Source organism: Tetrao urogallus (assembly GCF_951394365.1).
Source record: "Tetrao urogallus genome assembly, chromosome: 1".
Classification (NCBI taxonomy): domain Eukaryota; kingdom Metazoa; phylum Chordata; class Aves; order Galliformes; family Phasianidae; genus Tetrao; species Tetrao urogallus.
This window is the reverse complement of record NC_136813.1, coordinates 124,541,098-124,566,684: the sequence shown is the minus strand read 5'-3', so window position 1 is coordinate 124,566,684 and position 25,587 is coordinate 124,541,098. Positions and strand designations below refer to the sequence as shown.

General features: G+C 38.7%; 1 protein-coding gene across 3 annotated transcripts in view; it reads right to left on the bottom strand.

The window, feature by feature from the left end:
- The window catches only part of PHF21B (PHD finger protein 21B), a gene marked incomplete at both ends in the record, with an annotated part of 155,891 nt that overhangs the window by 9,909 nt on the left and 120,395 nt on the right, over positions 1-25,587 (bottom strand). For all 3 annotated transcript variants that reach the window (XM_079549197.1, XM_079549198.1, XM_079549199.1), the window contains 5 exons: positions 619-673; positions 3,262-3,338; positions 9,610-9,661; positions 14,750-14,872; positions 17,040-17,390. In XM_079549197.1, the coding sequence (XP_079405323.1) occupies positions 619-673; positions 3,262-3,338; positions 9,610-9,661; positions 14,750-14,872; positions 17,040-17,390 (658 nt within the window). The remainder of the gene's footprint in view (positions 1-618; positions 674-3,261; positions 3,339-9,609; positions 9,662-14,749; positions 14,873-17,039; positions 17,391-25,587) is intronic.

The following is a 25,587-nucleotide window of genomic DNA, read 5'->3' as shown; positions in this document are numbered from 1 at the left end:
AAACTTTCAGCATCTGAAGTTCTCCTAAGTACAAGATTGGCAGGCATCTTCAAGGCCATCAAATCTAGTTTAATTGCTCCAGCTCTTGGAGTGAGAAAAACTGTGTGTTTTGGCCACTGTTTTTAAGGCAAATGGTAAGGTAAATTTCTAGCCTTTGAAAGTAGATAGCAGTTTCTTAAAGCTGACAAAAAGAAGCAAATGAAAACTCCAGAATAGCAATTACATTTAGATCCAATTTTCAATACATGTTTTTAAGCATTTGGGGCTGGCAATGCTATCTTCTTGAATCAGTCCTCTCACTGGATGGTGCTTACAGTGCTAGAGACCAGATTTACCATTGATTGCAGAGACTTTGGATCCATTTCTACACAGTTGTGACCTTTAGCTTTATTCTTTATAATTATTATTTCATTTATTTATTTATTTTGCAGGAAGAGCATCTAAATTCACTCCACACTAAAAAGTTCAGGGTTCTTACATAAAGTAATACCCTATAGTATCCCAGTAGCAATTCATATGAAATCCTACATGTATTTAAATATTTAATATGTAATTAATATTTAACAATATTTAACATGTAATTAGAATAGTAGTATATTGACTTAAAAATATGCTTACCTCTTGTTGAAAGGAACAAGGGGTTATTCAAAAAATTTGATGCAAGACGTTTCCGCTGGATGGGAAAAAAAACACAGTATCATAGCATTATTGAAAAGTGCTCTAGTTGTCTCTTACTGTCACATACAGATTATTTCCACGCGCTCTCTCATACATAACGAAGTATCCAAAAGCCAGGTTAGTGTTTTAGATTATTCATTGCTAACCCCTAACATGGCCATATAAACGGTTGCCTTATTTACCTCTCTAACAGTTTCCTCACAGAGCAGTTTCATGTACATTAGATTTTATTAACAAGATAAATGCAAATTGCAAATATTATTGATTGCGTTTCAGGTTATGTTGCAGAGGCTCAAGGCAACAGCAACAGTAACTCCAAACCTAACAAATAAACAATGTCTATAAAGGAAAAACTGCATAATAAATTCTTGCTGTGAGATGACATCTTTATTTGCAGGTGGTGAAACGGTGATGGACTTCCCAGCTGCAGAAACACATCACTACCTTCTATGACACTTGCTCACAGTTAGCTGGAATATATTTTGTTTGCAAGCAATGCATTACTGTCCAAGTTAAATATTTCTCTTTCAGAAGTTAACATGTATGTCCTTTAGGAGTCGGTAGTTGTTTTCAATTACTGAGGTCACCAAAGAACTTCAAATTTGCAAACACAGCCCACTGGAAACATGACTGAGATGTTAACAGAGATGTAATGCAGTCCATCACCAACTTATCAGATTGTAAAAGCTGTTGGTCAATAGCTACTCGGGCTTCATTAACAGTCTACATAACACCTAATTGTTCCTCTCCACCATCCTTGTACAGGAGGACTGCAAACAGTACCATTAGATGTTGTTATAGTCTGCTTGAAGGAAAATTAGAAGGTTTTTGCTAATAAATGTTTTATTCTGTGGTGAGTAAACTGTTCTTTTATACACAGATGCCTGGCAGCCTCTTAATGAATTCTAAATTAATGTTTATTTCTTCAAAATATCCAGCCTGAAATGTTAACTCTTTCCAATGCAAAAAAAGAAAAAGAAAAAAAAAGCACCCAACCAAACAAAACCAACACCACCAACAAAACAACACAACAAAGACATAAACCAAATCAATCAATCAACCAAGAAACAAACAAACAAACAAACCTAGGTGTTGACAGTGGGAAAGCAATGTCTCAAAAACATTTTTAGGGAAAGAAAGAAAGCCTCAAAAATGATATGCACAACATTCAACTGAAAATTGTGATCACACTTTTGTAATCAAGGAAGTCAACATCACCACTACAGAGGCTGAGCTCCTGCCGTTTTGAGGGGCGTTGGCAAATAGGAAGTCTAATTTATACGCAATTCCAATTTAAACAATCATGAATTAAAGATCATTCAGTAGACTAACCGTAAATTAAACCGCACCAAAATGCCTGAAATGCCACAAAATATCTCAACTCACTGATTAGCGTATCAATCTGAGCAGCTAATTGATCAGAGGAAAACCATCTGCCTCCATTTTACTTAAACAGCATTCCCCCTGGTCAGTATTTAATGATAGCTCCTAATGAGGATACCGCTGATCAGATATAGGACTCTTTCACAGACATTTTTTTTCCATGCTATCTCTCACTTCAGGATATGCTTTTGAGAATAGATACAATGAGAAGTACAATCTAAGGGTGTAGCAGGCCTCTTCCATCACCCCTTCTATCCCTCCTCCAAGACAATTGAACTTCTCTTGAACACTGATCAGAATACAATCACAAAACTGCTGCTTCTTAATAAACTTGTTGGGAGAAAAAGTCTTATGAGAAGACACTACAAATGTAGTGCTAGCAAGCCTACAATTTCTGCTGTGTTAAACACCGGATGTATGAACATCAGTATTTGCAATGAAGAGGTGGCTGGAGAAAAACTGAGGAGTTTTGAATAATTCAAATTCCCAGAGATGTTCTGGAGAATAAAAATCTCCAATGTTTTCAAAAAAGAACAGTCAGTTCACTAAGAAGCTTGACTAATACTGATAGGCTTCTTCTTAGTCTTATGTGTCTGCTGCCTGCCAACAAACACAGAAATCTGAAATTTTGGCATGCCAAAAATTTCACATTGCTGATACCACATACAAAAAAATCACTTTATTTAGGCTTTAAGAACTTAGAACACAAAGGGATCTTAATTAAATAGAGAGCTGCCTGTGAATCAGTTTTATTTTTATAGGAAGCTCACATAGCAACCCCGAGCTGCGGTGAAACGTTAAAGGTGGAATTTTAATGTGCTGAATAAATCTGTATTTCTCAGTTCAAAAACAAAATGCAAGTTTGAAAACACTTCTGTTCTCCAGGTATGATCTAAAAGGACCGTCTGTATAGGTAAAGGAGTAATTAGATCCCACAAAAAATTGGTCCTTTTGGCCTTTACTAAAATCAACTTGAGTTCAAGTCTGAAGCAAATGATGTTATGGGGAGAAAATCTGTTGCTTAGCTACTGAGATGAAAATCTGTGTTTTTTTTCTTCACATCAATACCCCTTTACAAGTGAATGTGTGGTTCTGTATTCACATCTATGTTTGTAATAAGAAGCACTTTTAAACATTTTATTGACACGAAAACAGTGGCAAAAGAAAAAAAAAAAAAAAAAGAAGTGAATGATCAAGTACCTCTGTTTCCAAGAGTCCACTGTAGGCTGGATTTGCTGTGCTTCTTCTCTTCCTTTCCTGACGTTTGCTCTGAATTTCTGTGGACATAGAAAGAAGCATAAATTGTGTATTTCTCATTCATCGGGGAAAAATTCAAATTTAACTTGTTAAGCAAACTGCTTTTATCCTCAATCCCTTGGGTTTTATGTTCAGTTTCAGTTTCTAAAGTGTTAATTGGGTTGCAGCAGCACTGACACTTGCTGCAGTTCAAGGCCTGACGTTAATAAGTTTTGCCTTGTAAGATTCAGAACGTGTCATTTTTTATTTTTCCCCTCCTTCACAGTGGACTTGTGCTTCCCTACAAGATTTTTATGATGCTCCCTCAACACGCACATTTAGCAATCATCAAGCTTTCAAAATACTATCAATGTCTGCTATTAACAAAACAGAATATATAAAGCAGTTAAACCTTGAAAGTTATATCAGATGAGAGAACAGAAATCCTTTTAAGTTTTGTTGACATTACTTTTTCTCCATGGAGGCTAGAAAAAGTAGTCAGAATTGCATGGCTAGACTCAGCTCTAACTAGGGCACTATGACTTATTCATCCAAAATACACAACTTCACAATCCCGAGCAAAATGTTGCTGTGAGCCATACATGGCACTGCACCACTGGAAACAGCAGCACATAGTTGGTCTCACTGAGCTGCAGTCCTGTCTTGAAAAGGAGGAAATACATAACTCTCTCCCACTAAAGGGCAACACCTATTGAAGACGGCACTTACTCAGGACTGCACTTAGTTAAAATCAGTCGTGTGTACGCTTCTGGAAACATGTACAGAAAGGAAGAGTGAATTCCTGACCCACTGAAATCTGCAAGCTTATTGCTGCTTTTATCTGAACTAGGATTTCATTTCTGTCACATGGAATTTCTTCTTCCAGCTCTTTACGTCAGCTCAGAACAGCGAGATTATAAGAGTGTATTTTAAAGCCTACTTTTAGTAAAATTCACTAATAAAGAAAGAGCAGATATTAACAAGGAGAACCGGCCAACATCCACTCCGTGACATGAAAAGCCAACCCGTGTGCTGGGCTGCATCAAAAGAAGCGTGGTCAACAGGTCAAGGGAGATAATTCTGCCCCTCTCCTCTGTGCTGGTGACACCTCACCAGCACCTACATCCAGATGTTGAGCCCTCAGTACAGGAGGGAAGTGGACCTATTAGAGTGTGTCCAGAAGAGGGCCACAAAAAGTATGCAAGGCATGGAACACTTTCCCCACACGGACAAGCTGAGAGAGCTGGGGCTGTTAAGCCTGGAGAAGGGAAGGCTCCAAGGAGACCTCAGAGTGGACTTTCAGTATCTAAAGGGTTGCTGTAGGAAAGAAGAGGACAGATTCTTTAGCAGGGTCTGTTGCAAAAAGACGAGGGAAAATGGTTTCAAAATAAAAGAAGGGAGAGTTAGATTGGATACAAAGAAGTACTTTACAATAAGGGTAGTAAGGCAAGGAACAGGTTTCCCAGAGAGGTGGTGGATGCCTCGTTCTTGGAGACGTGGAAGGTTGGGCTGGATGGGGCTCTGAGCAACCTGATGTAGTTGTAGATGTCCCTGCTCACTGCATAGGTGTTGGAGTAGATGACCTTTAAAGGTCCCTTCCAACTCAAAAGATTCCATGATTCTATGATTCTATGTGCGCAGCTAGCTTGATGCTCCATTTCAAAATGTTTACCAAATGATATCTTATAGCAAAGTTCATACTCTGCACTGAGAGATCCTGTTAGGCTATATGTTCCTGTAGTCACTTCCATTGTGTTGCTTTGAGCACTTTTCCAAGAAGAGGAACTGGCAGGAACACTAACCCAGCAGCCCATCAAAGCACCAGGAGCACACCCTACAAAAACTCAAGACACCATCTGGTTCTGCAGAAGGTCTGGTCTTTCCTGTAAATATTTGAGGTAAAGAGTCCCATCTCAGAATTCCCACAAAATTCGGAATATTGAATTCTAGCTCTCATTTGCAACCCAACAGTGTGATACAGTCCATCTTTCAGGATGCTTATGATGATTCTTGACATACAGTTCTGGCTTGCAAGCACCTTCCCCCTGAGTAAAAAAAGGGACGTGTATGGTATGAGTATTACTGGTCACATCCTGAACATAGTGTCAATAGGAATGAGGCCAACAGTCTACATGGATTTTTTATGGCTCTGAGTTCCAGGATATTGATTTGAAACTTCTCATTCCCAAAGGGCTATTGGCTAAGTTGACACTTCTTGGGGTGATGGATGTAGCAGAAGAAAATCATATAGAAAAGAAAAACAGAGGAACAACCACTTGCATATTCTGGCTGGGTTTTCTCACTGGCATGGGAGTATCATCTCTCACACTCGGGTGTCTTTTTCTAGGACAGTTCAAGACAGGTCTGATTCCTAGAATGTCATGGGATAGACAAATGTTGCCACGTGCCTCCTGAAACTATGAAGCATTTCATTATAAGAAACATGTGATGCAAGACTGTACAGCAATGTGCAACACACTCCCTGGTTGCAACCACTGTCAGAATGTTGTTAACATTCCCACCATTGTGACACCTGCGAAGAGGAGGCTTTTGTGTAGGTAATGGCTCTGTCCTACCATTAAAGTATTATCAGGCTTTGAAGAAATCACCATCCTGAAGCTTCCAAACCCTACATCATGATGGGAATATGATGTCAGCAGCTGCTTGAGTGCTACATGTGGATCCACTAATCTGCCACAGAGCTGCGGGAAGAAAGACGGTCTCAGTCTTAGAAAGGGAATGCACTCCAGGTCAAAAGTGCCAGGGATGTAATAGAAGAAGAACTTGTGTGTCTTGATGCTAGTAGAGAGAGAGGAAGTAGGCAACCACTGACTTCGGGCTTTGGTTCCAGCAGTGTGAGCGAGCTGTAGTTTCTGCAGCCAGCTCCAAGCCAGTCAGTGAATCCAGGGGCTGCAGCACCTCAGTATCTGCATGGCAGTGTAGGTAAAAAGCTGGAACAAGGGCTGCCCATACTTACTGCTTCTCAAAGGTTGTCACAGGGATGCAAGATCACTGGTTTGGGAAAAGAAACAAAGGACCCAACATGGCAGAGATTTCCATGTGTCAGAGTGCACAGGTAGGCTGAGTGTCTTCGTGAGAAGCCCATGATGGATCTGTAGCTCTCCGCCCTTTTGGGTCCCAGGATTAAGAGAGAATTTATTTGATACATGCTCTCACCAAGGCAACAGAAATATTTGCTGGAGCCTGACCGACACATGTGGTGGTAGAGACCTGGAACGCAGCTTTGGAAGAGGCATCAGTGTGGCGAAGAGATAAAAGCTGGCCGGGGGGGAAACGTAATCATAGTGGAAATAGAAGGAAATAGAGAGAGACTAATGAACTGAAATGGCACTGGATGTACTCTACCCTATACTGCCACCAGGGAGGAAGGGCACAATGTCAGCACTTCATTTACAGAACTCCTTGTGCATACACCCAGGAACATATCTGTAAGTAATCACACCCCGTTAGACCAGAGGCAAAGAGTAGGATACAATTTTTTGTTGCTTGCTGCTTGCTACTTCTGCTAAAAAGTACTGAGCATGTTTTCTCTGCCACCTCTTTCACAGCAGGGCTTAAAGAAGTAAAACTAAACAATTTGTTTTAATTTATTAAAACAATCCAATAATATAAATTGAAATATTTCAGTTTTTTTTTTTTCTTTAGCAAGACCTGAAGTAAAGAATTATTTAGAATGTTTTCTTTTTTTTTTTTCTATCTAGATTTTAATTTTATTTATTTATTTTAACACAGTGCCAATGCTGAGAAGTATTCTTGGAACTTTCAATGTCACAACCATACGCTGCATCACAGATTTATTCTTTAGTTTGTTAATTTTCAAAAATATAAACCAAACAGAAAGAAAAAAACCTGAGTGGTAATGCATTTGTCAGAGATAAATAAAGTTGAAGACAGCTTTATGTTGGAGGCAAAGTTTCCACAAGCTACTGCCTTCATCATCAAAAGCACTGTATGGTTATTGAATAAGGCCTGTAATGACAATTCCTCTTCCTCTTCAATGCAATCTGTATCCTGTAAAACACTAGAGGAAGGGGCTCTGATGATCATTTACTGTTGAGGACTGGCAATCTGCAGAACAGAGTTCTTTTTCCAGTAAGAGGAAAGAACTTCCTCTGGAAGTCAGGTGGAAAGACTGGGCTGGTAGAGAAATCCTTATAAGAAAGGCGTCACAGCTCCTCATCACAAAATCAATGAATATAACAAAGAAAATCAGTAACGTGAGATGATGTTACTGAGGGAATAGGCTTTTAATGACTCAATCCTGACACAGCCTAATTCAAAAAATGTAAAACTGAGGAATACATTAGAAGTACTGAGAGAAACGGAACCGCGTAATGACCACAACTTCTTGGTAAATCACAGTGGCTGCTAACCATAAATATGACACAGCACTGAAACAACAACCTTTCGCCTGTGAAAGCTATGAAGGTATTTTTGGGAGCTGTAATCACCAACAATCATGACAAAATACCCTTTCCATAGTAAATAGCTCTTGGTGAGAGCCGTTTATTTCAAGATAGTGGGAATATAAAAATTGAATATATCTGAAAGAACTGATTCTGGAGGATAAATATTCTAGTAGTTAGGTTCAAAATGTGCATCTCTGCACTTAGTGTTCTGTACAACAAACAGAGCAGAGCAGTTCTTGTCATTTTGAACATAAGCATTAAATCCATGTGAACAATTTATTAGTTCCAATAAAATCAAAGAGCAAAGAAAAGTTCCCTCTATTGCAAGCATAATTTCCACTTCAGCATAATTTCCAATGCTGTCCTATTTTCTCTAGACAAAGAAAACAAGAACCAGTCATCATTTGCACTTTTTGGATTAAAAATCTTCTCTCAAAATTGCTGTGGCTTTTTAATTTCCATTTCAATCCATTATCATTAAGGCATTAAAAAGGCTGATGGCTTAAAGTTTCTCTAAAATGCTTTCAAATTCTCAGTCACTGGGACATCAAATGATTTTCTAAAATGCAGTTTTAAAGAGGAAAGAGACAGAAAAGAAGCAAAGAAAAAAAGAAAGCTCAGAAAACCTGCCGCATGTATGGAGAAGCCTTTATAATTAACACACTATTTTCTCCAGAATTCACAGCCACTCTTAAAACAAGAGAAGAGAAGAAAAAAGTACCTTATTGAAAAAAGCTGTAAATAAGTTGGACTCTTGAGTCAGCAAGGTATCTAAGAATGTGGCTAACTTAAAAGCACATCAACAGTCATAAGCAGTGTCAATTATCATTAACATTTTTGTTATCAGGATTCACTCTTTCGCTAGACACCAGATTAGCACTCCATGTATCAGTGGAATCTCACCAACTTGAACTGGCTGAGCACATAACCAAAATACACCAATCTATAGATTTTTTCTTAATAATAACTCCTCTCTCCATGAGAATGTGCCCATTCCACCAAGAAACCCCCATACCCATTTAACACAACTGGCAAATTTGCTGAACAGGTTTTTTTGCTCTCATCTATAACCTGATTCAGAAAGACAAAGGTAGAACAAAGAATGGTACAAATCTGCTAACTTCTGCAAGGCTTTTTTGGAAGGATGGAAAAAAAAAGCAAACAGTAGGTGACGGCTGCTTTTAGATTATATGCAATATCTGTCTGAACACATATTTAGAGGCATAGGAAGGTGTACTAGCAACTCTCACACAAGAGCAAGATCAGGCTCATGAAAATCTGCTTATTTTGGCTAAATAAAAAGGCGTGGGAAAAGGAAGACCTTGGGAGAGGTAGTTTTTAAATTCACCTAAAAACACGTAAAGCAAAAGCAGAATTTCATTACTGTCATAGACATTATTCTGTGGAACTCTAAAGATGACAGATAGTTAATTCAAGAAATGACAGCATGTCCTTCTCAACAAGGAAACAAGGGAGCGCATGCTCACTACAGAAGACTGGGATAAACCCTCAATCTTTGAATGATCCTTGCTGACACTTCAGGCAGACCAGCGTTGGCCAAAGCCTAGCTTCACTATCTTCCTTGGCAAGTAATTGCCTTTAAAAGACCACTTTGACAGAGTGAGCCCCAACACCAGGTTATGCCAGGCATGCTGCTGCTGGCTGCAGAGCCAGTTGTCACACCTGTGTGATGGGAGACAGAGCAAAACACAGACACCCATTAGTTTGAGGCTGAAAAGCACTACTGTGCACAAGCAACATTTTACCTGATCTTTAATTGCCCTTCTGAGGACCAAACCATACATTTCTTTCAGCTGTGGAGCAGCAGAGAGAAAAAATATCACTCAAAATCTGAAACGTGAAACAACACATGCCATCTTACCTTCCAAATGTTCTGTGGTAACCAGTCCTAATGCTACCATGAAGGCAATTTTCTATGGAAAAAATAAACGGGGGTTAGATTTGCTACTGTGACAATCCTGGTAGAAGTAAGTAATCTAGCACTGATAGAATAAGACTAATAAAGGTCTTTTGGAAATGTCTATTACCTAAATGCATATGAAAAAGCAATTCAAGATTTGCTTTAGATATGCCTGGTCAATCATGCTCTACTTGTAGAACTGTAAGTAGTGTTCAGAGACATAAGGCCAGTGCTGTATGAGTGCTAATGCTGCACAAAATCCAGTCAATTCAATTTCATATTGCTAGTTGCATTGTTACTCCACACTTTTGAGAAGTGATTGTGTATTATTGTCACTGTCTGGACCTGGCACTGTTTTTACTGGATATGAGCAAACTGTACTAAGAAAATATGACACACACTTTCATTGAACTTTACAATACTGTACATCTGTTAATAATCAAGAAGACATTAGAAGCACAGTTTCCCAACAGAGACTCTCCTAATTAGTCTTTCCTAATTGCAGCCTTTCAGTACATAAAGAGAGCCTACAAACAGGAGGGGAATCAACTCTTTGAAAGGGTAGATAACAGCAGGACAAGGGGAAATGGTTTTAAGTTGAGGGAGGGAAGATTTAGGTTGGATGTCAGGGGGAAATTCTTTACAGAGAGAGTGGTGAGGTGCTGGAACAGGCTGCCCAGAGAGGCTGTGGATGCCCCGTCCCTGGAGGTGTTCAAGGCCAGGTTGGATGGGGCCCTGGGCAGCCTGGTCTAGTATTAAATGGGGAGTTTTGGTGGCCCTGCCTGTGGCAGGGAGGTTGGAGATTCATGATCCTTGAGGTCCCTTCCAACCCTGGCCATTCTGTGATTCTGTGAACAGAACAGTTCAGAAATAGCTCTTCCCAAGTTACAGAAAAAATATAACATGAATGAAATACAAATACACACTCTGATACCTTCCCCCACTGGGGAGTGAACAAATACCTTGCACTAACAGTGGTGAACTCACTTGACAGCAGGGCATGTGATCTAAAATTCTTGTACATTGTATACAAACAAAACACATTTGAATACCAACAAAATTTCAAAACATAGCTGTGCAGTAATAGGGCAAGTAGTAGAACAGACTTACATTTTGTGTCACTGATTTCTCATTGGGAAATTCTTCCTGGCAGAAAAAGTTCTGCTGAATCAGAAATTCCTTTTTGTCCATTCTGTTTTCTTAAATGGAAAACTGAAATTCTGCTATGTAGTTCCTAGCCCAAACTGAATTGAACTCTTGGTTTCTAGTCAGACCCAGGATAACACAAAGCCTCCTTTCTGTGCTGTTCTGAACAGCCTTGTTGGGCATGTTACACAGGTGGTATTTTCACCAGGTGCTATTCCACAGCAGAGATGATCTAACTTGAAAACCCAAGCTATTAGGAGCACAGGCAAGCAAAACTCACAATCCAACTATGGCAAAGAACTCAAAGATCATTGGAGGATTTAATCATTGTGCTCACCCAAAATAAAATGAATAGGTTTAGGTTGAATTAACTGGAATGTTTAAGTAGCACAAGGTCAAAACGTTCTGTTTCAACCAGAGAAATGTCAGAAAAACACATTTCAACCGTCCCAAGTCAAAATTAATTTGACCATCTTGTTGATGAAAAGTACAATGATTCAACTTTCAACCCAGGATAAAATCAACTAGTAAGTCACTTTCATGCATCAGTATAAGGAAGCACATTCTCATTTTGGAAATGAAGGATCTAGCTAAGGAGTGGGTTCTTCAAAAATTAGAGGGTGAGGATTGGATATCCATACTGTTCTTCCATCTATGAAAATATCTACATTCAGGAGATGAACTAACAAAGCCATAAGAGGAATACTGTCATTCCATGATCCCCTAGTATGTAATTCCTCCTGTAGATTAAATAAATGACAATTTAAAACCTAATCACCAGCAATTTAGATGGGACGCATGCTATATTTCTGCCTTCCATAACTCTGGTAATGACAAGCACATGTACATATGCATGTCACACCCTGATTTCATTAATGCTCACTCCTTACATGTCTAAAACACCAGCTACACACAGTGGGGATTCCACATGTGAAGGGAAAGATGAATATTTGATCTGAGACCCACTGTGAAGATCTGAGAAGAAAATTTGTCAATTGAGTAGAATTACAAGCTTCTCTTCACCCCTACTGAAAGTAACTTTGTGGCAGGATACGTCCGCACTCTGAACAGAAGTGATAGCAACGTTTCAATACAGAATTAGAGTGTTGAAATGGTTAATGTGAAATTGTATTTTCCCAATGGAGCATAGATTGTCTATCTTACCCAAAGATCAGGCTGTAAAGGGAGCATGTATTTTCTGACATCTAAACTAACATTATTTGTGTACAGGAATGCTTGCTAAACAATTTTCTCTCTTTATACTAACAATATTCAAATATATATCTAATTAAAAGTAATGACAGCATACTTGCTTAACATATGAAGAGCTTTCATAAATGGACTTGATAATTATCTCACTATTAAAGAAAGGAAGCATTAGCTTTTATAGTTGTTTGAAAGATGGATTTTTTTTAAAGGATTCAGTAAAAGCTGCATTCATTTTAACAAGCATATTATATTAACAGCATCTTTAAAATGGGTTTTGCTATTTCATGCTCATGCAGCCCATTGGATTAAATTCAAAATACTGCTTCCACTGCAGAGCTTTGCTTTCAAGTACCACAGAGTAATGGCAATGCAATGCTGTTTTTTCTCTGCGCAGGAATCCACTAAAGTGATCCTTTAGTTTTTTCAGCTTTTTAATCACTAGCATTTAGTCCAAAATAGCAATGAGTATCTCTTTGTCCTTGTTAGATAGAATTAAAATCACCGTTAGCTAAACAACCAGCATTTCTGGCATTAATTTTTCTTTTAAATAAAAAAATGCTAGAAATCTACCAGAAATGTAACATTTTACTGACACACAAAATGAAATGCAAAATGTTTTGTGCAATTCTGACCGTCTCTTTCTGTACTAAACTCAGTAAAACAACAACAACCACACACTAATGACACAAAAATAACAGAACTGCTCCCTAGAATAATTCCTTAATTTCTAGCTGGGGTCGGCTTCCCAGCAGAAAGTTCAAGGCAAGAACAAAAGACAGCCAGCATCCTCGATCTCTTGTTTGCTTAGGAACTCAGGAATTGCAGATGGAACTCCTGGCTACTGGAAGGTCTGGTTATTTCTGGATTATTTATTTTGAATTTTAAATGCAATTTGTTCAATCCCAGTCTCTCACAACGGACATTTATATTGAGACATACTTGAGTTCCTGCCTCAGTTTTGTGCTTTGAAGACAAAGGTGCGGAGAGAAATGCCTAGATTGCTTGTTTTCCTTAAGAAAAGATCACAGTATCTCTTTGTCTCAAATTTAATCATCTGTTAAATAGCCACGACTGCTTTTAGAAATATGCAGTATTATGTCTTTTCACAAAGCAAAACAAAGATTTTTACAAAACCATTTCATTTGATAATTGCGTGTTCTATTTATGTCATTACATGTGTTTACACTAATTATGTTGTTAGCTCTAATTACACTAATTGCTCAAATACATTATAATCAACTAAAGTTTACTTTCAAAGAACAAAAGAAAGTAACTCTAGACCTACATATTTATGACTCTAAAACAAATCTAAGAAAAGAAAAAAAAAAAGTCATACTTAAGGGCATGGCTTCAGCATCCTACCAGAAAAACGTGTTTGCTGAGGCCTCCTGTATGTACTATAGGAACAGTGATCTTGGTTACAAAAAGGCAACTAAAGAGACCATTGACACCAGGACATACTTGTTAGCAATTTAACAGAAAGCTCATTACATTTAAAAATGCTATATATCAACATGTGTCAGGTGGTCTCTTCCTGCATCCCTCTGGAAGATATTTGCTCAATATACTTTTGCAGGGGATAAGTTATGGGCAAAGAAAAGATGAAGTTTTTCCTTCAGGTAGATTCTTTTTCAAAGCAGAATCTACCCACTAGGTAGATTCTGCTTGAATTTTTCTGCCTACCAGGTGCTGCACAATAATAATAATTTGGAAACACTTCTCTAAAGAAAATAGATTCATGTGGTCCCATCATTCAGTAACAATGAAGATTCATACAAAAAGCCAGATTTTAAGCTGGGGAGATTTTGTAAGTGTTGTTCAGCAGGGCTTCTGCATAAAGCTGTGACATTGCAGGCCAGAAGTCACAATATTTATTCCTTAACAGTCTTTTAAGTATACAAGCCTCTCAAAATGGCAAAACGAACTACCACTCACACTGCTCACATAACATTAAAAACTTACATTGCAATAGTCCTCTTATACCTACAGCTCCAAGGATGCCTTCTTGCTACAAGCATATTAGACTAACAAGGTTAGGATGTCATGTGATCTGAGCATTTCAACATCAGAAGTAAATTCAGATTGCATAATTTCTCAAATTGCCTCAGAAGTACACACAATCTAATTTGAATATATCTAGTAAAACCAAAATGCCTATTAAACATAGTCTCCATTTCTACATCTTCTGATTTGTATTTTTCATTTACATAGTAAATACAGTTCATGAAAGAGTTTTAACCCTATAGCCTGCCTTTTATTCAGAGAGAGAACATGCACGTCGGATGGCAAGCACACAGCAAATGCAAGGAAATATGTTGCTACGTGCAATCTAGATTGTAAAATTCATTACAAAGAGAACAAACACATAAAAGATCAGCTTACAGAAAGAAATATTAATTTGATCTCATATACAGCCTGTAAAGCTGGCGTTAGTTATTTGCTAGCATAAAATAAAATATTATCAGCTTGTATATGTCTTTTAGAAGAAATACAACTATATTCATACAAGGTGCCTGGATCATTGTAAGACCTACAATTCTTACATTCTGTGACAATGGAAGATTTGAATGATGCAAACCAAAACTGTCAGAGCAGCTCTCTTGGGCAGGAATCACTCCATTTGCAATGAATCACAAGCACAAATACAGTAATTATATATGCATGCAGAAAAGTGTTTAGAAATGGTCTCTAGAATTCAACCATACTGTAACACATTTATTACAATAATAATAATAAAATAAATCACCTCTGGATTTTCCTCCTTTTTCTTTTTGGTAGCAGGGGGTCCCTGAGCTGACTCTTCAGGAGGTTTCTTTGTCTCCACTTTACTTTCTGTCTGGGTTTGGACTTGAGGCTGAATAATGATAACCTAAAAGACAACATACAAATAAAAGAACAGAATTCACTACACGAAACTGGAATTTTCTGCCTAAAACTTGATTCTTCACGGAATGGTTAGTTGATACCTATGTATATAATAAATGCAAATCACAAGTCAATAGTATCAAGAACTAGATACCTAGCTTAGGTCTCTAAATCTCTACTAAACTTTCCACAAATTAATCTTTATAGATGCATCATAAACTAGCAGCAGCCTAAGGGAGCCATTTGACATGAACATCTCTGCAAATCAGGACACTGTATTCAGAGGGCTACTGAAGATGTTTTAGTGGCCTAAATTTACTATCCAGGTTGTCAGTGATTCTAAATTGTTTCCTTTAATTCACTTCACATACACATAGAAGAGATGGAACTACTACACATTCAAAGTAAAGCCTGACCTCAGTCATCTCAGTGTTATTTCAGAGTAAGTACACATGGAGTGGAGGGAAGGTGCTCCTCACCTCAATAATACTGTTGTAACTGAGATCAGAGTTGAGTCCTTAGTATTTATGGATTATGAGTGGTGGACATCCAGTTTTGCATAGACAAAGTAAAATATACTTTTTAAATTAGAATTAATTGAGTTTTAGAACCTTTGCTATAGGAATTACTACACAGATTTCTTGTGCATGCATCTAATACTGTCTGATTTACTACATAAAGATTCACAGTTACAAATAACATTACCTCGCAAGGCATTAAATTAAAAGGAAAGAAAGACAATTTTTGATGCCAGAACTACCCATGTGACTTTACACCCATAATCAAAGCTTCATAGAGGAGTATGGAAGTTTCCCAAGGTCACCTTCTTGATGAAAGCTATTGGATTTCAACACGGAGTCTCTTCCATCTAATTGCTAACCTTCAACCAATTTATTTAACTGTCATATATGAATACTTGATTTCCACTCAGTTACTCTAAAAGACTCAATAGCATGAAAAGGTATTTTTTTTTAACCAGTAGCTAGTTTGAGAAAGAAAAACAAATAATTTTAGAGAAGTATGGAAGAGATGCTTAGTTTTATTTATTCACAAACCATACTGCATCCTGTATTCTTTGTTAGTTCTCTATGAGAACCTGTGCTGCCAATAATATCCAGAGCAGCAGGATCCTAGCAGCAAATTACAATGAATGTCTGCTGGTTATATTGGCAGACTTTATTGAATCTATTTCTGGGACACGAGTGGTGAAGTTGTTGTATTTCAAAGCTGAAAAACTGTACAAACAGGAAACAATAAATTTATAACTTGATTTTTTCCTACTGATTTGTTGATCAGTTTTGAAAGTCTAATCTCTCATTTCATTCGGCTTGCCCTTGGAAAAGTAGAAGGGAATGCTTGATTATTTGATACACTCCCCTGGGACCAGTTGATATAACTGATATCACCATATAATTGAAGAAGGAGTCCATAGGACATTTGAACCTGCACAGAAATCAGAAATATTAATAAGAAATGGTTTAAGAAAAGGGAAGATCATAACGTCAAGTTACATACTGATGCATTTTAATCCCACTAAAAACAAGCTATTTACACTGATAAATGTTTACTGGCATCCATGTGTCCTGCTAAGGATTTTCTCATTGCTTTCTGAATATTTCCTTTCTCAGAAACCACTGGCACTATTCCATACAGAGCTGTGCAGGACGAGGGGGACAGGCACTTACTGGAAAGAGTCCAATTACAGGCTATCAATAAACTCAAGCAGTTTCGTGAGGAAAGGCTGAAACAGCGGGCCTTGTCAGCCTGGAGAAGAGGACGCTTCAGGGGATCTATTCAACATGCACAAATCCATGAAGAGAAGGTAGACAGAAGAAGGAAGTGGGCTCTTCTCAATGGTGCCCAGTGCCAGAATCAGAGCCAATGGGCACAAATTGGAGCAGAGGAGGTTCCCTCTGAATACCAGGAAGCAATTCTCTGCTGTGCAGGTGTCAGAGCATTGGCACAGGTTGCCCAGAGGTTGTGAAGTCTCCTCAGAAATCTCCAGAAGCCACATGGATGTGGTCCTGAGCACACTGCTCACGGTGTCCCAGCTTGAGCTGGGACACAGCAGAAATCCCTTCCCACCTCAGTGATTCTGTGAACATCCTGCTCACATCTGCATCATAATTCTCTTGTTTGGCAACTTGAAGGCAGCAAGAAACTGAACCTACCTTGCTATCGGTGCTGATGAGGAGTGGCTGCACTTTGATGCTGTCATTGACCACAGAGACAGTAGCGCTGGTGCTGATAGGGGCTGCATTGCTGGGGGAGGTGGAGATGATGGCGTAGGCCACACCGGCACTGCTCAGAGGCGATGAGAGAGGGGTAGGATCGGTGACGCTCTGTGCCTGGCTGTTAGGCGTCTCTACATGGCTGACGGTGTTGTTGGCAGTGGGGAGGGCAGGGCTGGGATTTTTGATGCTGACGACGGTCGCCTTTTGGAAGGTTGGAGGCTGCTTGGATGGTTGGTCTCTGCATGGGGAAATAGGGAGGCTGTCTGGAATCAGGGTCTTTGGCCTAACCTGAAAAAAAAATTAGATGTTATTGGGCATAATCCAACATATGGGATAAACTCTGCCCATAGACTAAAATTGTGTTAGCCATGCAACAAGAGCATCTACAAAAACGTAACACTGCAACTCCAGGTTGACAGCTATTCATTTGCCTGTAGATGTATTCCCTCCACTCCTCAACTGAGCCACTCTGTAGTCCCTAACTCATTGCAATGCTGAACAAGAAGGGAGAAAAAAGTCAGTCCCACCCTTTTATTAGCACACATCCATACAAGTTACTTGAGCCACATTTGGTTCTCAGTAAGGATGTTCCATCCAAAGCAGAAAGGGAGAAAAAAAAATGCCCACAACTGCTGAACTTAATATTTTGTTGCTGTAAGTAAAGAGTTGATTCACTGTTGTGGGTGAGCACAGAAGGCACTTCCACGGATGGAGGGGAAGCCATTTGCCAGTGTTTGTGCAGGCTGCACCTTTACATGGAACAATGAATGATAGCTGAAAACAATAGTTTCCAGCTAATGTGATGTGTTTCCAGTGGAGTAATTAATGTCAGCCTGTCAACAGGGCTCTGACTGAACAACGTGGTAACTACAGTTCTAGAATTGAAAATAAATAATTTAAACTGCTTCACATGAAGTTAACTTCACTCCTGGCTTATTCGTTAACATGGCCACATAAAGCAGCTGGCTCCTTGTGTGCTTATTTCATCCTGTCACTTCTCGCACCCTCCATACTGTGAAACAAAATGACAAGCTGCAGCAGACAGGCACTGGAAACAGCTGCCTGTGCCCTTCCAGTTCTGCTGCATCCATCCTCCAGCCTTAATACACCACTGAATGAAAAGACAGGGATGTACTGATGTAGGGAAAATCACCTCTCAGGGCTGGCCATCAGCCTCAGTCAAGGAGGAGCCATACCCATATCTCAAGAAGAATACTTGTGACATATGTATTTCAGCTCTTTGTGTTTCAGTAGCTTAGCCCTCAGTTACCACTTGGTCCTAAATTCAATGAACAGTACAAATATGCATCAGAATTACAGTCCATCTTAGGGGTGTATGAACTACAAGCAATTAAGGCAAATGGAAAGTGAAAAAGTAAGTCGAGCCAGGCTGGAGGCTATGCCCAAGGTGTGGCAATAGATAAGCAACAAAGCTGGAAGCCAGGATGTTCACTCACAGCTTTGGATTGACACTGAAAGGACTTTCAGATGCAAAATGTCTCAAAACTACACTAAACTAGGACAAACCACAGTCAAGATATTCTGACAAGAACCCAATTTTATTTTTTTTTTCTATTTTTCCTCTATTCAGTGAGTTCACATTCACACATTTAACATAGGGATTACTTAATTTACTTAGTTAAGATACCAGACAAATATCTTGTCCAAGATATTTTAGACAGGAGTTTATATTTAACTTCATTATGACAACTTGGTAATGATCTAATTTTCAAAAGCAATGCCCAGAGGTTTGGTTTAAAACCATCCTCACTCAGGCATTTCACAAAACTAATGCTTCTTACATGAAAAACCGCCCAGTGCAATCGCAGCATGAAGCAGAGACAGACACTTAATGCACCTTGTTCATGTCTGGATCAGTCAATTACACAAGCAGATATTGTAATATCTATTTTTACACTTTCATAATAATACCATTTTCCCTCCTATACCTTATGTAAGTCTCTCATATGTAAGCCTTTAACAAGCTGTTCAAGCCCATGTGCTCAGAGACACAATCACAGAAATAGTGCCATTATTCAGAAGAAGTCTGAGACGCTTGGCAAAATACAGTTAAAATGTATTCTCTCCGCCAAAAAAAAATCGAAATTTAATTCTAAGCTGTCTGGCAAACTTCTAAATGTTTCTATTTCTTCTTCAATGTTTTTTAATTGTAAATTAATGCAACACCAGTTACCAGCAGAAATATTGCAAGCACACAAACAGATAAGCTCACATACACAGAGGGTGAGAGAGAGAAAATAAATAGTAGCTCTCAGATCAAAGACTCGATGTAACAGTCCCTGAGAAATAATCAAGTCTGATAACAAATCGTCTCAGTAGTTTTTTTAGCCAAAAACTGTCAGGCAGTCTATGTAGATCTACTGTTATCTGTCACTGTCACTTGCATGTTTACATTTAATCAAAAGTCTACTGAAAATTAAGTTCCTATATATACTCTAACTCTATAGCTATCTTTTCTACACCATTACCTATATATATATTGTTGAGTGTAATACTTCAACAGATTTTATACAGGCTTTTTATGCAATTATGCAAATTCTGCAAGTTGTGGATGTCTGCATATGACTTTCCTATATAATAAGATCTTCCTGCCCGCTTATGCAGACTTAATATTTCAAAGTAACTTATTCCCTAAAAAGGTCTGTGTATTGATGTATCCAATACAATTTCTCAGTGGTACAGCACAAGAATCCAAGCTACTCTATGAGACTATGAAGAAGATAAGCCGGGCATTTTCTGCCACCTTGTGATACAAAGAAGGTATAGCGCTCTTCCTATTCCAAGGCTCCGCAAATTCTCTGACAAATTCATAGTTGTGAAAGCACACTTATTACAGAGCAATTAAGAGTTGATATCGGGAAAGTTTAAGGTGCTCCTAGCACAAATTAAAGCAAAAATAAGTTAAAGTTTAAACAATATTTCTTTCCACAGCCCACAGACATGGATCCAAAAAAAGAAAACATGCGTAGAAACCCCTTCCTATCCACAGTGCTCTAACACCTATGAATCGTAGCACTGAGTGTTAAGTGTGCAGTAGTGCTAAGGGGAAGATCTCTAACAGAGTTTCACATTACCTGCTACAGTAATAAGAATAAACTGTGTCAATTGGGAAGAAAAAAGATAAAGAGTGAGCTAACAGATTGCTTCCCTGCACTGCAAAGCAGTCGTCTAAGAGTCACCAAGGAACAGGAGAAAATATAGGAGCAGAGTATGGACTGTCTTTTACATACAAGATGATGAAAATCCTCTTCCACTGCAAGTAGCACAGGTTGCATGGTACCAGCCCCCACCAGAAGTCATGGCAAATAAAAGGGGCCTAAGTTTGGAAGAGGAGAAGGGAAGAGGAAGAGTAACAGACAGCATGTGTGTCACAAAGAGAAACTGCAACTGTTTCTCCTGTAGCTCAACACTTCCTCTCCTCAAATATCTTTCATTTAACTTCTGACAGCTGTCAAAACAGAATGTGATACTACCAGGGCTATAAATGTAGTAGAGGAAGAGCTGATGCTTGAATACAGTGATTTCACAATGTCACGTTGTTCTCAAGTTTGATCAATAACCTCAATAACAACATTTTATTTTAGGCAGCATTATTCAGACAACCATGGTACTTCTCAAGTAACCTGCAAGAGCAGATATTTCCAGACCTGGGAATTCATTAGGTGGCTTTTCAGACTGGCAAAAAACAGGGAGCCAGATCCAGTGAGAGATGCAGAGTGCTCTTTTGTTCAGCAACCTCTAATTTCATGTATTTTAAAGAGTTTGAGATCAGAAGGGAATCAGCTCTTGTGACTAGCATGCCTTCTTGAGCATCCCATATCATTAAACTCCATTTAGATGCCCCTATGTGAAGCCAAAGGCTTCCATTACACTGAAACATCATTCCAGTTCTCAAGTGCAGAAATTGTTGCATACCACAAGGTGCACGTATGGCTAAGTGGCTGCAGTGGCAGAGCCTGATATGCGTCACCACTGACAGAATCAACTGTGATTATGGGCAATCTATGTCCTATCAGGTAAACCACTCCTGTGCTGTAGTAAAGAAAAAGGTAAAAAAGAAAAACCCTTACAAAACAAGTCGTCAAGACCCAACCCAAGCAAGTACGGGAGAGATGAGAATGAAAACACAATTATTCACATCTCTGTGGGCAATGATTTGTAGTCCTTTAGGACGGGACTTAATGAGAATTGTTATCTCTGTGCAGATCTGCAGGTTCTCTGAGAATTCTGGCAAATACAATGTCTTTGTGGCCCAGTGAGAAAGGAAAGATATCAAGAGAACTTCAATTACAAAAACCAAAAGAGATCATCATGATCCTCCAAGTCACGAAATGGCCATGCAATTTATCCCAGAAACTGAAATTTGATTTTAACAGAAAATACGAAGGACTTCTTAATGATGAATTCATTGTCAGCCCCAAAAACTTCTAATATTTTATCATGCTTGCAAGTGGCATTTTATTGCAAGGTTGAATTTTGCCTAAGTTCAGCCTCCAGTCCTGGATGTTGCTATAGCTTTGTCAGCAGCACTGAAAAGCCCTCCCCCTTCCCAGTACTAGATATAAGCTGGATCGTGCTCAGCATCAATCAGCCCTTCATACTGGCAGGGGCGATATGTATGAGAGCAAATTTTTCAGCTCAACGCAATATCACATTGCCTTTGAGAGAAAGACCATTATTCACACTTTATTTTCACTTCACCCTTGTACTCGGAGCTTAAAAACAAAAACTCAAAATGTATTTGGCACAATTCATATGTCACAGAGGCAAAGTGCTGGGAGCAGCAGACAGAGCTTTCATTCTTGAAAAGCTTTAGAGGATCACACAGAAAACATTAGCTATGGCTGATAAAATGATTGCAATATGGGGTAATTATAACCTTCACCAGAATGAACAGATGCACAGTGACTTCAGTAAAGCTGTATCTATTTATGTCAGCTGAGGACTGACTTTCTCCATCTTTTTTTTAAATCAATAAAAATTGGGCAGAAAAACAGGTTCTTCATAACTTCACAGTAATGACATACCCTAACATCCAGCAGCCCCAAATAAAAGCATTTCTAGTTTTATTGATTTTTAGTATCTTTCTTGATTAGCTTCTGTTGTCATCAGATTGGTCTGATCACAGTCAAAATAAACACAGATTATTTTCTTGCCACAATGGCAAGATTCAAAAACACAAGTGACTGCAGATCCACATGGACTTTTCTTCCTTCCCATTGATGGAGCCTCACAAAAAAAAAGTTTTATCTTCAGTGTGTACTATGAAAAAATGCTGAGCAAGATGACTCTGCTCAATGAACCCCACCCCCACAAAATATCAGACTCTCTTTAGTGTCTTCATCTGTCCCTGAGATAGGAGAAGAATCGTATGAAATGAAGGGTGAAACTCTAGCAAGTTCTGCAGCCCACATTTCCAATCCTTGCTGCTCTGGAAAGGCTGAAACAGGGAAGAAGTCTTTTTCTTCACTGAAATCAACAGAAATTCATGTTGGCCAGAACCACAGTTAGCACCCGAGAATGAAACTTAGTCTCTCATTCTACCTGCCATGCAAATGAAGAATCATTCTGTTATATTTTGACTTTTTTTTTTTTTTCCAAATCATATGCTCTACACTAGATATTTTCCTCTGGATCACACACCTACTGTTTATTGGTATTTCAACTTGTTAGTCGTGGATAGACAACTTTAGTGACAAGGGAACACCCAGGTAACATAACCCCTGCATAATTTTTGGGTTAATTAAAGTATTTCATCTCATTTTTTTCTTCTCCTTCAGCCTTGCTTGATGCTACAGAAAGAGAAACTGAGAGTGTTGTTCGTGCTGGAATCTGCCATCTCTGCTTTCTGCAGATGTTGGTGGGAGGCAGTCAGGTGGGAGTTCTTTATTAAAAACATTATCAGCATTTCAAACACAAACTGCATTTTCACAGGAACTTAACTGACTTTTGCTAATGAAACCCACATTTTCTCCTCAATTATACTGACTGTATTTTCTAGTTTGGCATTGGAGCTATTGAGATGATGATTCATAAAGTAGCTCTTATCCATTTACAAAGGGGAAAACTACTATTAAACCAGCAAATTAAAATCAATATAATTTAAAAAAAAATTAACAAGTACGGATTGAAGTTGACAAGGATTTCTGCTTTTTCCTTCTGCACAGTGATCCTGTTCTTGAATATACAGTTATCTGTGTGCCTCTGAGAAAAGAATGTAATCCTTATTGTTTAGCATTACAATAGAAATATAAAAGCTAGACTGTGATTAAACACACCAGTCAATAACTCACTTCTATTTCTACTCTCTTCAGTATCACAAGCCAGCTTGCTTCTCTCTCAGATACTCATCTGTGATTAACTTGCTTTAATTTATCTACAAGGTGTCCATGAAGACTTTAGGCACAACCCAGTGAACATCTGTCCACTTTCTTCCTATCCTTATACATTTAGGGTTGGGCTCTGGACCATCCCACACAGCTGCGTTTCCCTAAGTGGCATTCTGCTGTCACTTTAAAGATGGGAATGTCACAGTTTAATGTTGCCCATCACATTAAAATCTTTTTGTGATTCTAGATAATAATGGCACGTTATAATAATCTGACCAGCCCTGACTTGTCAAAACCAAAAAAACTTTATCTGGAGAAGCATGAGACTTTAACAGCGGAGAAGGCACAATGTTGAATGTTAGAACTGCTTCAATCTTTCCTGGAGGTTGTATGGATATTTTTGGTTCTTATTTGCAGACTATCGTGGAGATCGGTCTTTTCCAGATTCTTTTCAAAATGCTCATGACACTGGTTAGCTCTAAAGAAGTCAAGGACAAGTAACATCCAGTTCTTCTCCTTCACAACTACCACAGATCGGTTCCCTCATAATGAACAGAAAATCAGATAGAGAAAACAGAGGGAGGTATTTTGGAAAGTTTGTATCTGGGTACAGCCCATTTTACTTCATGTACATACTCAACTTTTTCCAGCAAACTGGATTTCTTGCCAGGGCCAACTGCCAGCACAGTCTCATCTACAAGGAACAGTTATAATCACAGCACCTTATTCACATCTTCTTCCATCTTGGCTGCACTAGAGCAATGCAAAATACCTAGCATGAAGCACTCTGTATGCTCCAGAAAACCCATGATTCTATCAGCAACGCAGCCTGCCTATCAGACCTATCCATAAGCAGGTCACCAAGATTCCCACAAATTGCCATTTTTTCATAATGAGGGTGCTCAAGCACTGGAGCAGACTTCCTATAGAGGTGGTTGGTGCCCATGTCTGTCAGTGTTCAAGGAGTATTTTAGCAATGCCCTCAAAAACATACTTTGACTGGGCTAATCCCAAAGTGGTCAGGCAGTCCGACTCCATGATCTCTGAAGGTCCCTTCAAACATTCCATTCCATTCTGTTCTGATCTGTTCTGTTTTATTCTATTCCATACCATCCCACCCTCCCCCATTCTATCTTCCCATGAAACTCTGTATGAAAAGCGGAAGAGGTCATGCATCCATGGTGCAGTGAATCTCTTCAGCCAGACTGATGCTTACACAGGGAGAGGACTCAACCTTCTTCTCTAAGAGCACAGAACATAAACTGTATCATTTTGACAATAAATATTTTCTGTGTTACCCTCCTTTGACAGAAATATACAGAGGCATGTAATTAATAGTAACATGCCTATTAAAAATCAGCAAACTGATAAAAAGAAACGCTAACCAGAACACTCAGCTGCACATGCTTCTTCCCAAAGGGAAAGCATGAGAGAAGAAATAGCTTACAACAGATGTTAATCTTTCTGCTTACTGGAAGGCGTTCCAAATACAGTGACAAGCACAGTATAAAACCTTATATAGAATAAAACAGCTTAACAGTATATTTTTTAAGGGCTACATTTTTCAGCCAGACCTATGCAAACCTTTCCCTTTGCTTTTTGCAATTTTGTTTCCATGCTTTCTGCATGCATACAGGCAATGAATATTAAATATTATTGGAAAACCCTTTGCTAGGTTATACACCATGCTGATTAAGATACCTTGAATTAGATTATGCCTCCTTCTCCACTAGCATTCCAACACATCCCTTTTGAAGTGCAGTAGGTTATGTAGCAGAAAGGTGCACGACATGACTTAGGGGATTATAGTCCTTTTCTCCTCTGACACTGTAATAATGACTTTGCCCAATTCCATTGTTCCATACTCAAACAAACAATAAAACACTTTTGTCTCTCTTGAACAATTCAGTTTAACTTCTGATACAGACATGCACATCAGACAGCTTCTTTCCCAGCTTTACAAAGGCCAACTCACATATAGTAATAATATTTTTTCCATTTTTTTATGCCTATGCCCAGTCTTCACATATTACATTAGAAAGTAATGATTGTTTTAGACTTAGGATACAAACAGTGAGGTGCTTTGCCACAGACCAGTCTGTGAGAGCACTTTTCCTGCTATTGCACAGCGCAGG